Here is a 16697-nt window from a genome sequence, read left to right on the forward strand (position 1 = left end):
AGGTTGGGAACCACTGCACTAGCTGATCTGACATTAAGTCAGGTAAAAACTCTGGAATTAGCCGAATATATTGGCTAGGACTTTTAGATTCCCAGCAAACACTCGATGTCCAGTTGACTTCCGGTGGAATAGCTGGCAGGACATCCGGTTACTTCCGGCCGTTACCTCCCTGGAGTGAGTTTGTCGACAACTAGAGACGTCCTGTCCACTCGCTGAGTACGTCCGCAATGACGTGCTGTGGACATGGAGAGACTCGTCATGGACGCGTCTGACCTAGCCTGGACGTCACGTGGTTACCTATGGACGCGCCTGACGTACTGTGGACATGACGTCACTCCCTATGGACACGCCTGACGTACTGTGGACATGACGCCACTCCCTATGGAACTGTCATTCGCCCCCTTTATCATCTACACTCCATACCTGGTTCAACGCCTCACGACTAACAACATGGGATACAACATCATATCAGCTCACACACAGCGTATATTGGGCGAGTGGGGAATGAAACTGGCAAAATACAAATACGATATTGGTTATTATCAACGAAACTACAACTATCTAATTTACGAAACACAAAATGTGAAATAAGGCGAGAACTACTACCACTCAACACAGTCAAGGCTGAAGTAAAAAATCATATTGCGACAAGCAATCACAGAAAATGTGTTTTAGCAAACAGCAACTGCTAATACCACTCAAACTAATGACAAATAGTCAAAGTAAAAAAGCATTAATTACATAAAAAAAGGTGTCACAGGAATATAAGACACTGCAACTGTTGGGACAACTTGAAGCTAATGGAACAGTCCATGTGCAAAAGATTGATGAAATGAAAGAATGGTATCGCAGGAATAAAGTAACCGCAACAATTTAAAACGAGCATTACAAAAAGCGTTCAGTAAAAATTCACTCTGCAAGAATTAAATCAATGCACCGTTTGCAGATGTCGAGTGCCTATTCTTTTTCTTCGTCAATCACAAGTGGCTGCACCAAAACGTTTTTTCTCGGCGCTTGTGGCTGAAATATATACAGCAATGTCAGTGAATTCCGCATGTTGCCTATTTCTGCTCGAAGTAGTTATACAACGCCTTGGAAAGTGCTACATATGCTTCACTACAGATTTACGTTACTTACCGGTACATGTCTGCTTGAGAACTAACTCCTGTTCGACGGAGACCACTTCTCGAGTACTTATCAACTTATATTTCTACTTCCACTTGAAATAATCTTGACATACCTTGAAAATTGCTACATCTACTTCAGTTGAAATTTATGATGTTACTTCTACTTCATCAGCTTAAGTACCAAAAACGACTACTTTTACTTCGGCTACCCATGTTCGGACCATTACATGGTAAAAGAATGAAACATTACAACCCAATCTACCATTTCCAAACAACTCGAGTACCTTTCAACTTCAATTTCAACTTGGAGTAGTTTTAACATACTTCGTAAATCATTACATACTCCAGTATAAATTCCTGTTACTTCTACTTCCACTAGAGTCCCAACGTTGAATACTTTAATTTGTTAAATGCCACTTACGGTTATATGCAAAAATCAAGCGACACCTCGACCAAATTTACGACATCACACTAACGGCTTCCTTGAGGTAGGTTTAACATGTCTTGTAAACCACTACATATACTTCACTATAAATTATGTATTACTTGAGCAGTACTGCCTACTTTTACTTCGACTACCCATGTTGGCAAGAAGCCAAATTCCATTACATCAGGGCTGTCAAACATACAGACCGCCCAGCAATTCTGCATAGATTGAACAATGCTTGTTTGATGCAATGCAACGTTTAAAATTTCCGTAAGAAATACTTCCATTAAATAATCCCTCAACACTGCAAATATCGATTGCGGAAAAAATGCATATTGTGTTCCGAGTTCTATGAAAAAATTACCAAAAACTGAAGCACAAACGCCAAAACGGAACTGATACATGCAAGTTACATGGTGAAGACAATAGTTTCACAAAAATATAATTACAATATCTGTTGTCGCAGTAGTGCAGGGCTGGCCAACCTTTTCAGCCAAAGGGCCACATTCGAACGCCGAAATATTGCGCGGGCTACTAGCCGCGCCAAGCGCGAAAAGTTTTCGAAGTTCATAGCTCAATAATATTGTCACTTGACTATATTGCGGGCCTGCAGTATATCGCTGGGCTCAGTTTGCCAGGACTGGACTAATCAGCGCCGGGACATATCAATTTCGAAAGCTTCGACCAACATGCATCAATCATTTTGTGCCTAGGTTTCATAGTCGACGGTCTTTCTGCGAGCGCAAACGCTAGGTCGCATATGTTGAACGACACTTTGTCTCGTAATCGAGAATATAGTTAGACTCAATCTGATACATTAGGCGTTCATTCATTTTCAAAAAGGGGTAACAATATTAAAAGCAAGAAATCGAATGACTACATGTTGCGCGAAGCGTGTAGAAAATATTTACTTTTCATAAATTTTTCGCAAATTCTTCTGCTTTGTAGTGTACGAAGATCTACCAAAGTGTGACTGGCTCCTGGAAATGCCAATGCGTCGTAACTGATATTTTAGTCATCAGATCTCAAGTGTTGCGGCGAGACTAATCAAATATTTGGTTGGCCTTGCAAGTTCACAATCTGTGCAATTCATTTTTTTTTATAACATTACCAAGTTCGGAAATTACCTCGCGGGCCACTCAAAACCTTCTCGCGGGCCACGGGTTGGCCGGCCCTGCACTAGTGCATCACAAAAGACTCAAATGATCCCTGGCCTTGAGGGAAACCTGAATCACTATTTAAGACGATGAAGAAAATTTCAACGTCCGCGTTTACAGTAACATACTTTGTCTACCTCAACGCATACCCAGGTTTGCCGCAGTGTTCGAGTAAATTATAGGTAGCATAGAAAAATACCGACTTACATCATTGTTTTATTGATTTTAACTGTATTTTTCCGCCAAATCACCATATTATTGACAATTCCATTGTTTGCGAATATAGGTGCAGCTAGAATAGAACCTATATGATCCGAAATCGCGAAATTTTTTCAAAGTTAATGAATGAATTATGGCAATAATAATGTTGCATATATTGTGGGTCACCTCTGTATATCGCTGGGCTCAATTGACCAGATCTGTGTACCGCAGGGCTTAATTGACCAAGACACGAATAATCGAAGATTTCAGTGAACATGTGTCTATCATTTTGCGCAAAGGTTTCATCAACGACTATTTTTCAGCGAGTGCAGGCGCGAAGTCGCATGTGGGACAACAAGTTCTTACATAATTGCAAATATAGTTGAGCTCAATTCCGTAGATTGGGCGCATATTTAATTTTCATGAGAGGGAAACAATACTATAAAAGCTAGAAATCGAGTGACAATAAATCGCGCGAAGAGCTAAGAAAAATATCAAGTCAAATAAATCTGCAACAAAATATTCTACTTTATGTTCATATACGAAAATGTGGATGGCCCCTGGCTACGCCAATGCGTCGGAACTGATATTTTCGTCATCAACATCTCAAAGTTTGCGGTCAGGACAATCAAATTTTCGTTGGTCTTGCAAGCTCACAATAAATTACCTGCCTAATTTATTTCGATAATTAACTCGCGGGCCACTGAAAACCTTCTCGCAAGCCACGGGTTGGCTACTCCTGACCGAGATCAAATCTACTCTATGAAACTAATTACAAGATTTCTTTCTAACTCAATTTTCTGCTTGTACTGGAAGCAGCTTTTACATGCCTTATAGATCTCTACATACACTCGATTAGAAATTTGATGCTTCGCTTGGGTTCCAATGCTGATCATCTTCAACATTAAGATACGCGCTAGTCAACATGGATATACGTTGACTGCCTATATTCAGAAATAGTCACGATTTCGTGGCAAGATGATGGTAAGACCTTGACCAAATTTACTTCTCAAAATTTCTTGAAGACTTATCAACGCAATTTTTTATCTCCGCTTGTAGTTTCAACAGAAATTTAGGATATTACTTTCACCTTGACTATACCTATATTTGGAAATGGCCACTTACGATTACACTCTAAAGAATTCCACAATTCAGGCTAATCCACTTCTTGATGCTCGTGCAATTTTCTTAATTTTCTATTTCCACTTGAGCAATCGCTCACTACTGCTACTTGAACTTGAGCAGAAATATATGATATGATGCTACGACTGATTGAGTACCAACACTAAATTTTTTAACCACCTTCGGTTTTTGCAAATTGTATCGAAGCTATTTATTTTACCATCGTTTGCTTTCCAACTTTCTTGCCTGGGCCTGGCGCCACACTTCGCATTGTTGATGAATGGATTTCGCATCCGGTGCCTGAGAATAGATTCTGATTTTGAACATTGATTTTCGCATATGATAGGTAGGCCTACCATTCAACTTACAGAAAATGATATTATACAGGCACCACTTGTTCCGTGCTCTTTTTTTTGTCAAGTTGAAGCCCATGATGTATTGAAGTACTTCATTATGTTAACGGTACACTACACACTTTATAATGCATTCTTCGTGCAGTCTGCTTGACGTGGTCATCACCAACGGCGGACATTGCTGATATCTAGGTAAAAAATCAGAATGGTTGTATTCAAGTCATCTGACAGTACGCGAAACAAAAACAAACCGATGCGGGTGCAAGCATGCTGCCTATAGTACATTTACACACTAATCAGTTATCAGGTTACTGTTGGCGAGAATATTGGCTACTGTGAATCACCCAGAATATGATTACGTCATCAATGGTAATTCGATAATTCATTTTGATAGCCGAGATTCGCTGGGCGATAAGGCCAAACCGCGGCTCTGAGTTGAGGGTTTGATTGCGGCACATGCATTTCCTCAACTTGAAGAGGGAGTCAACATAATCTTAAATAATGCCTTCTATCACGTTTAGACAATATGCTTGTATATTAACATCAGTTGTCACGCGAGCATTTATATCTGATAACGCCGAATAATGAATTATGCTGACGTCACAAAGCGATATCATAGTCCAGATGCAGAATAAGGCGCTTGCGCTTTACAATGAACGCAAGCAACCGTGGCATTTGCGCAACAGCGAATATACGGTGTAACTTTAGTCCGGTGTATACCAGGTCTATTTCAGCACATATTGTCGTTCAAAAGTAATTCAGTATCGAATCAGAGCGAAAAATATTTCCGCCACGCGAATTAAATTTTTCAATCACGCGAGAAATGTGTCTGTCACGCACAACATGTTGTCGAAAACAACCACCGATTCCAGTCTGGGGTGCGGCTATATATACAGGGTGAATTTGGCCACGGCAAGAGCGTATCATGTACTACAAAGGGGCATAGTCATTAACAATTAACTACATAATAATCAATCATGGTATCCTATCAAAGTATAACTTGCACTTGTTCATAATCAATTACTCATATAGGTTGTATATGGGGCATACTTTTCAGCAAATGTACTCATTTTATCAGGTTTTTGAAGGAAAAGTCAGCAGAATACTTTCAGCAAGAGTTGTTAATTGGGAATAATCCACAATGGCGGCAATCAGTCTCAGGCGCAACCAAACTAGTACAATCCATATAGAGTTAGCCAGTGATCAAGCAATATATAAATGCCTTATTACATGAATTACTATGGTATGACCGCGCAAATACATGATATATTTTTATCACTATCTTGAGGAACATTCAGTCTACCAACCAGCAAAACATTGCTATTGGAATGAATCAGCAAATAGGTGTTTATGGCGTTTCAATCATACTGCAGCGTGTTCACACTTCACAGTGTGGCGTATCTGCATTCCAAGAAATAACGAGGCGTAACAAACAATGAGTGTTCTACCATATATCGATATTGAACACAAACTATCAACGAAAAAGGAGAAGCTAAATTACGCTCACAAGAAGTGTATACGGTGGTTAAGTCTATTTACGCATCATTCTATATCATTCTATATATTAGAACTCTTACCATTTCAAACTGTTTCACTGTTGGAGCGGTTCGGGTAGAGTTTCTGAATCAACAACACTAACAACAGACAGCAAGTCTTCAGCTTTCGCTTCGTACAGCTTCTCAATCTAATCAATGACTAATGACTGTTTTGTCTGCGTCCATTATCTCTAAGAAACTCGTCGCATCAGTCACACAGACATCAACTCAGATTCAAATGCCAGAAGCACGCGCCGTCGCGCTGCACTGAGCAGGTATCACGTGACGGAGAAGGAAGAAGGCTGTCTGGGCCGCCATTGTTGAGATACCAGACTTGACGTGTCGTGTGCTACGAATGGTCAATTGGTCATGGCGTATCATGCTTACTGAATCACGTTGTGATGCCGCCACATGCATCACAATTTCACCTTGATGCTCACATTTGTTCTTGTATTTCACCATATTGGGATAGTATACATATTCAGAACACGTATTTCGCCATGATGTGCACTGTGCAGTTGTGCAGGTGCACGCCTGGGTCCTGCTATATGCCTCTTTAGGCCTATAGTTCAGCTTATTAACAATTTCATTAAATCAATACAAAGCAGGATTGCGATAAATTAAAAACAAACAGTACACCAATAAATGGCTATATAGCCTATGTAACAGTTACTTTAGACGATTGGAGTCGATTGTAGACTGCTACATTAATGTAAGCCTGCTCAGCGGTCTTGATGCTAACACGTCTCTTGGCATCTTTATATCAGTCATTAAACGGTTTATGATATTTATTGGAAACGGTTAACAATAATTTAACTCGCTCTAAACGAAAAGAATATAAACAAATTAAAAGACAATCCTTCGGGAACCACACATTTCCTGGGCCCGACACCGAAAACATGTGCGGGGAAAACCCCAGCACGTGACTGCAGTTATTCACCCGTTACATTCTCCCCCTCAGATGTGCATATCGCAGAACATCGGGTCTAAACAATAGTATGGGTGAATACAATTTCAAACACTTGACTTTTGTACTAAACAAAACTTGGCAATGGGACGGCTCAATAGTGCATGAGAAGTCCTTCCAGTTCTTTGCCATCTGCACATATCCTTGCAGGAACAAGGTTCAGATATACGCCACGGGAACGATTTCGTTTCTCATTAATATTTGTACTTGCAATCTTGGCATTTGAAACTGGATTTGTTTCCTCCCTTTTTCTCTCAGTTTTGTTCTTCTGATTGATGTAGATGCAGAAGGGTATGATGTCTTTTACCACAATCGGCTTCTTCACACCTAGATTGACTTTTACATACTTTTGCAATATGTCCTCGTATTAAACAATTACAGCATAACCCTGCGTTCTTCACAATCGCAACACGTTCTGCAGTCGGTTTGTCAATATCTTGCATCTAGCTATTATATGATCACCTGAGCATGATGGACATGTACTGTAGTTTCTTGTTCTTTGCACATTCTTATAAGTAGAGGTTTCTTGTTCTTTGTCGGTAATGACCGCATGGGTAGCATGTGAGTATACTTTCTTGTGGATATGTTGTTTACCCGTGTCATCATTCTTTTGAGATTGCATTGCCTGATGCATTGACGAATTGGCAATCTTGGCTATTTTTGTCACAAATCTTAGCAAATCAATAAATGTAACATCTTTCTGATTAGCTTCACATTCAGCTGCCACATCTTCCCAATTGCTGTGATATTTTGTTGGCAGTCGACATGATAACTTCACAATATTATCAAAGGTATTCAAATCTTGAACCCGATTCAAGTGTAGTGAAACGAGATAACACTCTTTCATCTTGTTCGCAAGGTCATTTAATGCACCAGCATCATCATATTTAATAGGAGGTGCTCTGATTAATTCATCAAGAAATTCTCGTGAAATAACAATCGGGTTACCATATTGTTCGTCCAAAATTTCCATCGCTTTAGCGTAGCCTTCAGTTGGTGGGTACATGGAACAATGCTGAATCAATTCTTTTGGTTTTCCGTCACAGTATTGTTGCAACAACGCTAGACGTTTTCCATTGTCAAATGTCTTCTCTACAACATTTACTTGAAATGACTCTCTGAACTGCGCATATTGGGTGATGGAACCACTGAATTTCATAATTTCAATTTTTGGAACATTCATAGCAGAGGCTATTGCATTTGCCAAGTCAGTAGCAAAACTTGTATTATTTACTGACATTGAAACTTGTGGTTGTACTGCAGGTGCAGATAGTACAGGGATATCGTATTCTTTCGAGGCACATGCTTTGGACAGTGAACTGTTCATGATATAACTTCCAACTTCATGGTCCTCCTTTTGAGGAATTAAGCTCATAGGATCGATTGGTGGAACGTCATTACTCATTGGAATGAAGGAATGTTTGATGTTACCTTCAGCTGTACTCATGGATTTCGCAGTGGTATTCATCGGCTTCGGCACTCCCTCAGTTTCTCTACTAATATATTCTTCATCAGCGTTTTCCCATATCTCTGCCTGCAAACATGCTGCTTCATATTTGTGCTGTAATTCCACAGCCCTTTGTTCGGCTTCTAATTCTCTTTGCTTAGTTTCTAATTCTCTTCGCCTGGTTTCTAGTTCAACCTTTTTTCGTAATTGGGATAATTCCAATTTTGCAAGTTCTCTCAAGGCAATAGCTTCTATCCTTCTTGTTGCAGTAGATGAATAACATAGTGATGAAAGACTAGATCCGTGTGATCTGTCTGATCTTTTGATATTAGTTGATCTCTTACACCATTCCTGAACGTCATCCTTCATATCTTCATACATCCAATCATTGATATGTAATTTGGCTTCTTGAAATGCCTTGACTTCATTTTCATACTCAAGTTTGATCTTCACTGTCTGATCTCCATCTTCATGGAGAAGACTGACACAAATGTTCTTTGTACATGAATACTCATCAAAGACTTTGTCAATTAATCTTGATTTCGATATCACCAAGCTTCTATTTTCTTTGTTAAGCATGAGATTCTCCACTTCTAAATATAGCTGTTGTAGGTTCTTGACCATCATTTGCAGCTTCATGATATTTGCATTGACATCTTGAGTCATCATGGGTTCTTGTTGCAAATTCATTGCACTTGTATTGGCAGGATGTGCCATCATGGGTTCTTTTTGCAAATTCATTGCACTTGTATTGGCAGCATGTGCCATCATGGTTTCTTGTTGCAAATTCATTGCACTTGTATTGGCAGCATATGCCATCATGGGTTCTGGTTGCAAATTCATTGCACTTGCATTGACATCATGTGCCATCATGGGTTGTTGTTGCAAATTCATTGCACTTATATTGGCAGCATGTGTCATCATGTATTCTTCTTGGTCGAAAGTTGTTATTGTTAACTTTAATGTAACAGTTACTTTAGACGATTGGAGTCGATTGTAGACTGCTACATTAATGTAAGCCTGCTCAGCGGTCTTGATGCTAACACGTCTCTTGGCATCTTTATATCAGTCATTAAACGGTTTATGATATTTATTGGAAACGGTTAACAATAATTTAACTCGCTCTAAACGAAAAGAATATAAACAAATTAAAAGACAATCCTTCGGGAACCACACATTTCCTGGGCCCGACACCGAAAACATGTGCGGGGAAAACCCCAGCACGTGACTGCAGTTATTCACCCGTTACAGCCTATTTGTCTTACGATTTCGTCCGCGAGATGTGCATGTGCATCCCACGTGGGGATGAATAATGATAATATGCCATTTTGAACAGAGAGAGAGAGAGAGTCTTTATTTTGAACAAGCCAGCTGGACTCCATGAAAACGATATCCAAGTAGGGGCATCCTGATGAACTCCCATGTACGTGGCATCCAGGTGACTGACTACCATGACATCCTCTGGAATATTCATTGGTGACGGGAATAGGAAGATTCTAAAAATTTCTTCCACTGGAAGTCACCTGGAGTTACATAACTGGACGTCCAATTTGTGACAAACTGAGCAAGTCCTCAGTAACTAACCTTGGGAGGTGGGACGAGTTGGAACAATTGTGGACATACCAGTAAATCCATGGGATATCGGGTGTTTGCTGGGTTTCCATATGGCTACCTGGTGAAGGAGTATCCATTTGCTTACACCAGGCGGCCTGAAGTTGGTGTTTGTTTCCAATCTGGACATTTTTATTAGTACCCTGATGTCAATTTTGACTATTTTCTTGATCACACCTTCGTTATATGCTATGTGCAGCGGAATGCTGGTATATTCAGTCCATATTGATTTTGTCTATTCTAACTAGTTATATGTGATACCTGTGACTATTCATGTTTACTGTCAAAACAGATTACATCTGCTAGTTTCTTTTGTACAGCATATACTCAATCAGAGATTAGCGATCATGGTGTGAATGGTATGTTGGATGCAAAAAAGCACGGAGTGAGTACCTGCATATGATAACGGAATTGTATCAAATGAAGCAAGATAATGATCATTGTGATTTCATAATTCAAGTCGGCCATGATGTCTATCCTACCCATACAAATGTATTGTCGGCTGGTTGTCATCGGAGGAAGTCTTGACATAGCATCAAACGGCGTGGAAAGATTTGACACCTCTGTAAATCAATGGATTCAACTGCAAAAGAGGCCTACAGCAATTTGTGATGCAAGCCTTGTATCACTAGATGATTCCATTTATTGTATAGGAGGCTGGCGAGATGATGTCGAAGATTCTTCATTCTGCAGATTTACTCCATCCCCGTCACAGTGGGTTGACCTTGAACCAATGTGATAGACTGTGTGTAACTGTGGTGTTGTTGCAATTGATCAAAAGATATTTGTGATCGGTGGGTCGAGTTACGATTATAGCATTGATTTCGTAAAATGTTACGTCACCTCGGCTCAATTGACTTCATTGCCATCTATGCGTTGTGGAAGTTGCAACGCAGCTTATCACATTGGCAACTGGATTTATATATTGGAAGATTGCAGCGAATCTGATTACATTGGGAAGTATGATTTGATAAACAGAAAATGTTATGGCGTGGATGGTGGTACAGATCAAAATTTCCGACTTCACGGATCTGCGATGGTGTAAGTATAGATCACTGATTCTTCAATTGAATGCCGTGCCTCTCCAAGGAGAACGGTACATATTCGAACATGAACTATATCCTCTTTGTAAATAATATTTCTATGAGTATTATTGAGCATTGAATAAGTTTTAGTTGCTGAAACTTAAAACTGATTTTTGTGGATTTGAAATGATATCGTGTATCATTCGATCTAATTGCATATCTACTAAATTACATCTCATTTGTGTGAGAAAATTGGTGTTTTTCAGGTCATACATTTAAAAGTACAGTTTAAATTGTTAGAATAACAGAAATGAAGCAGTTTCGAGTAATACATGGATAATTGGATATGTTACATTGTAATCGAGTCTTACATCTAACCCTTATCCAACCTCTCTAAACCTATCCTCATCAAAACGGTTAATCTGTTAACCTAACCCTGAAATTGTACGGAATGCAATACTGTATTTTTGTCACGTTTTTGCAGCATAAGTAGTTGTATGTGTCTATCTGATCTTCTATGAAAAATGGCTCCAAAGGAATGTTGCTTGCATCCACGATCGATGCTCGATTCCATGAACGCATTGAAAGACGAAGAAGAGTTTTGCGATATCACGATTGAGATTGGTCAAGATGAAATCAAGGTTCATAAATTTGTATTGATTACCGCGTCGAAATATTTCCTAGCCATGTTTTCGAATGATACAAAAGAGTCAAAGACTGGGATTGTTTCATTTCCTGATACTCCTGGGGATGTTGTGAAACAATGCATCAACTTCATCTATACTGGGAAAGTTGATTTTTCTTTGGATCACATCACTGATTTCATTAAAGCATCGGATATACTTTGCCTCCATAATTTGACGGATCTCTACGTTGAATTTCTTTCTGAGAATGTAACCATTGGAAATGTAGATGAGATGCTCTCAGTGGCTCGAGTTTATCAGAAGGAAGTTTTGGAATCCTCCATTAAAATCTTTTTCCGAGGCAATCTCCAAGCGTTCATTGAGTCACCAGAGATACAGTCATTACCACAAGATGAGTTCATTTATGCGCTGTCTCTTATGGAAAACTGGGGTAAAGAATATCAAATGCTGAAATGGGATGCCGTTGTTACCTGGGTCAAACATCATATGGATGCAAGAAAAGATGCCTTTGATGATTGTTTCCAATCAATTGATCTATCATTTCTTCCCCAACAATTTATTTCAGAAAATGTTATTTGTGAAGATTTGGTGGTTAATTCCAAAGAATGTTTGCTTAAATTGTCACGCCAGGCTTATATGGTGGAAAAATGTCCGAAATTTATGACTGTTCCCACTGAACCAATAACGGGCATCGTATCCTGTGACAAAGAAGCAGGAGTAGTGTATAGGTACAGCCTATTTGAAGAGAAATGGTCGGTCTTTTCTCAACTCCCTATCGGCATGACAACAAAGTGGCTTGATGTAGTTGAGTATAGAGGACTCATTTATGTCACAACGGGGAATGCAATATATAGTTTTTCTGGACTGGCATGGAAAAAGTTGTACGAGAGTGACTCTGATGAAGAATATAACAGATGTATAGGATGTGGAAAGTATTTTGTGATAGTTATAGCAAAATGTGCAGTCATACACGAGATTGGCACTGACCAGTCATCATCAATTCAAATCAAAAGGCAAGAAGAACCGTTCGATTCCTTTGCCATCACAAGTGCCAAAGAGTGCATTTATGTCATTGATGTTAGAAGCAAATATTGCAAAACACCTGCTTACAAGATCAATTTGAAAACCATGCAGTCTGCAGAGATTGCACGCGTACCAGTGCAAACTAGAAAAGAAGCTGTCTTTGAGTACAAGGGATTTGTGTATGTCATTAGCCACACTCCAAATGAGGTTGTATTCTACAACGATGTAACAAAGCAATGGAAATTTATTCCAGATCCCACATGCAAGTACATCAGTGGATGCAAAGTTCAAAGTGCGGACAAGTTATATATGTACGGAGGAGAGTTAGGAACTAAAATAAAAATTTTAGATACAAAAAATCTGGTGGTATCTGAAACTGACAAGCAACATCCCCCCACAAAGAATGTGGATTTGGATGTATCTTGCTTGACGTTTTGAAATGATGAGTACTTCAAACCTGCCATGCTCCCTATGGCGATTGTTATCGAACAGTCAATCGCGAAGGCCTTATCGGGAGAATATGCGACCATAAAATTTTGTTGTTGTCCTCTGCATGCTCCATCCTACATGTTACTATTTCAATACTATTTTTTTGTTTGAATTTTGTGAAATGGAGTTCAGTTGCCATCAGTCTGAAAGAACTGCAGATAAGTTTGACTTCTATCACATAAAATACGATATTTGGAGGATCATATCATTTTTTCAAACCGTCATTTTATTGGCCATTTATAGTGAGGAATTGTTTTTCCATCAATGCTGGATTCTATCATCGTTCCTACTTATACTTGAGTAGCATCTAAGACCGTTCTTGCTATCGTTGCAAAATTACTGCCATCGTTAGACCAGTACGAACTTTCTGTTACGCGATTGTCAAATTTATTCACCCGCAATCAAATTTGAAGGTCTCGTAATGCATTGCATTGGGGCTGATCCTGATCGAGTAATATCATCCCTCGGGCAAGTTTTTGCAACTTTTTTTTACAAATTCTGGCAGCTTTCTAAATACTCAGAAGTTATGTTGTATGGTGTTTTAAGCTGTTTAGAGGAATCTTATATTGCAACTTTTCTCCATTTTTTCATGCTACTATTTGCAACTTTTTCGATTTTTCATGCAACCGACTTTTTACTTGAAACATTTAGCGCTATATGTAAATAGATCGCTTGATTTTCTCACTACCGTTTAAATTTGAGGTACATTCAGGTTAGACCTCTGGGTAAATTCTTTCAGGCTATTGATTTTGTGTAAGTCGCCAACACTGAGTTTTTCTACAGTGCCTTGGATACGGCTCGGTTCGAGTATCTCACACCGTAATAATTTCAAGAAACTTGTCCATAAATGCAACGTTTTAGTGCAACGTTTGTGAAAAATCAGTTTCTCGGATTTGACTGCAAAAAAACTTGCCCTAATCATGACTTTTGATAGATTCCGTTTACTTGTATTTGAGTGCTTGCTTTACTTTCTAATCAGGCGAATAAATATCTTTTAAGATTCAGATATCTAGCCTTCAAAAAGAGTGTGGTATAGCTACAGGAGGCAATATGACTGCGGGCGCTGTTAGGTCAGAACGGATGACCTATTACTGCATTATATCGCTACGAGATAGTTATGTTCGCTTCATCATCCAAAGCGCTTATTTAGATTTGGGACGGTCATTATGGGCCAACGTTTTTCGCTGTGTCCAACATAACGCCTCGTTACAAGCCTAGATTTTAACGGCATTGCCGGCACGCTGCCCAAAAACCACAATGGGGGTGGCTATGTCTGTAATTCGTCTTTGTAAACGTGAACATCACCTCCAAAGGAGTTCATTTCTCGGTTTTGATTAAGAATACACTGAAGATTTGAAAATTGTTTTGCCACACAGGCACCGCCAAAGGCTCTGCGAATAATAATCAACGTATTGTGAAAAACTTAAATCGCATTCAAATCACGCGAAAGGTCGAGTAAAGTGAATTAGTGCAGAATATTCATTGCCTGCATGACATCAATTTTGATTTGTCAAATATACAAACTCCACCTCGAGCCCGATTAAGATTATTGATTATTTGCTATTGACTAGAATTATTGTGTGTATAATTTGAAAATTTCGAAGAAATCTCTGCCGTACCGTAAATGGCACAATGGTATGCCGCGGCACACCGGTTGAGAACCACTCTAGTCATATGTTACAACAAGGGTCGGCAACCTACGGCCCGCGGGCCGGATCCGGCCCGCCAAGCGAAATCGTCCGGCCCGCGACATAATAATTAGTTATCACAAGAATACGGCCCGCCGTTTCATAATGAGTTTCAATCTGCAGTGCAGCACTGCATGAAAAAAATGTGGCATTGCTACGATATAATAGTAGCCTACATCGTATTAGTCTATTGTTACGCCATAAAACGAAGGTGGTTGAAGTCGGAGATGGAGATAGACTAGAGCAGGGGTGGGCAAACTACGGCCCGCGGGCCGCATGCGGCCCGCAACACCGTTTTGTGCGGCCCGCGAGAGTCTAAAGAAACTTATTAAAAATATTAATAAAATGCGTACTAAATACAGAATTCATGCAGGGACTTATTAAACTTTTTCTTAGTATATTTCACCATAATAATTCTAAGGCAGTGGTTCTCAAACTTGGGGGCGTGCCCCCTTGAGGGCGTCCCCCCTTGAGGGCGTGCCCCCTTGAGGGCGTGAAAGCATCTGAATGGGGGCGAAGCTGAGCTCAACTGAAAAAATTTTTCGCGCTCGGCGCGATTTACCCCCAATTCCTGATGATTATTGCTCTGTAATTAGTCTGAATTTCATATCTAAAAATCTCTCACCCACAGTCGTAACCTTCCATGCCATCAAATTATCCGTTAGGTTTTCTAGCATACTGGTTGCGTTATGTGATATGACGATAAGGGGGCGCCAAATCGTTCACCATCACAAGAGGGGCGTGTCTTAAAAAGTTCGAGAACCACTGTTCTAAGGTAAATATTTCCTATATTAGTTTTATGTTTAATTTCTGTCGCGACCATCTCAAGGCCCACAGAGTTTGAAAGGTTTCAATTGCTAAAAATCACAGAAATCCTAAACGAGATTGATATAATTCTGATCACGAGTGTGATTTCAGATTGGCCACTCCAGTTTTGACTATTTTAGTGATGAGCTTGTATATTCGTTCTATGCGTAGACTTAGGGTGTTTATATTTTATCTGCAAATAGTAGAAGCGTGTTTGAATCTAACATATGGTTATGATGCTGTCAGCATTGTGTGTCCTGGAACTGAACCAAAAGTGGAATTAGTAAATCTATGAACAGATCGCTGCTAGCAGATTTAAATTTCAATCCTGTTCTAAGAAACGGGAAAACCGACTTTCATCTCTATAGTTTTGACAAATTGGTCATTGAGGTCGATCAGCCTATGAAATCTCGCCACTGTTTTTGACGCGTGTATGATATCATCAAAGCAATGTTTGGTTTGTTTTAAATAAGCATATATATTATCTCCATGTCCTGACTATATATTCCAATACAAATTTTGCGTTATGGTTTATAATCCCAATTTTATATAGTGCGGCCCGCGAACGGATTCAGATGTTGAATGCGGCCCGCGAGCTCAAAAGTTTGCCCACCCCTGGACTAGAGACTGGATCAGTGCTTATCAATCGGGTGTATCTCGCAACCGAAGGTGTTCCATGCTTTTTTTTAAAGGGTTTACCACTCTAACGGGGTGTGACAATAAAGGTGTTCTTCCTTTGCTTCAAAAACGCTTGGAACATCTCAGACGCAATGACGGAATCTCAAACTGTTCAATTATAGATAACTAGCCTCCGTATGTTAGTTAGCCTATCTATAGTTTGATTTTCCAGAAGGCATTGTGTGCCAAGACAAAAAACCTGAATAGTGTTTTGGCCACAATGGTGAAAACTGTTGATATGATTTTTGTCTCAATAACTGAATCAGTTACGCCAGATATTACTATAGAAGCAGAGAATCAATATGGCGATGTCATGCAGGCCTATATCTGTCATGTTCGCTCATTGAGACGAGCAGCTATGCCTACACGAGTGTATGAACTGAGAAATGAAATAGC

At 39.6% G+C, this 16697-nt stretch overlaps 1 protein-coding gene and 1 long non-coding RNA gene across 2 annotated transcripts; one reads left to right on the forward strand and one right to left on the reverse strand.

Moving 5' to 3' along the window:
* Nucleotides 1-468: 468 nt before the first annotated feature.
* Nucleotides 469-6223, reverse strand: LOC145443108 (uncharacterized). Its single transcript, XR_013916289.1, has 4 exons — nucleotides 5965-6223; nucleotides 4403-4575; nucleotides 4255-4334; nucleotides 469-1020 (listed from the first exon to the last, which is right to left on the reverse strand). It is a non-coding gene; the product is annotated as an uncharacterized LOC145443108 (long non-coding RNA).
* Nucleotides 6224-11496: 5273 nt separating this feature from the next.
* On the forward strand, nucleotides 11497-13077 carry LOC145438948 (kelch-like protein 25). Its single transcript, XM_080316352.1, has one exon. It carries the CDS (start codon nucleotides 11497-11499, stop codon nucleotides 13075-13077), a length of 1581 nt encoding a protein of 526 aa, XP_080172478.1.
* Nucleotides 13078-16697: the final 3620 nt, after the last annotated feature.

Source organism: Botryllus schlosseri, chromosome 1 (assembly GCF_051294905.1).
Source record: "Botryllus schlosseri isolate E-star chromosome 1, Bs_hap1, whole genome shotgun sequence".
Classification (NCBI taxonomy): Eukaryota; Metazoa; Chordata; class Ascidiacea; order Stolidobranchia; family Styelidae; genus Botryllus; species Botryllus schlosseri.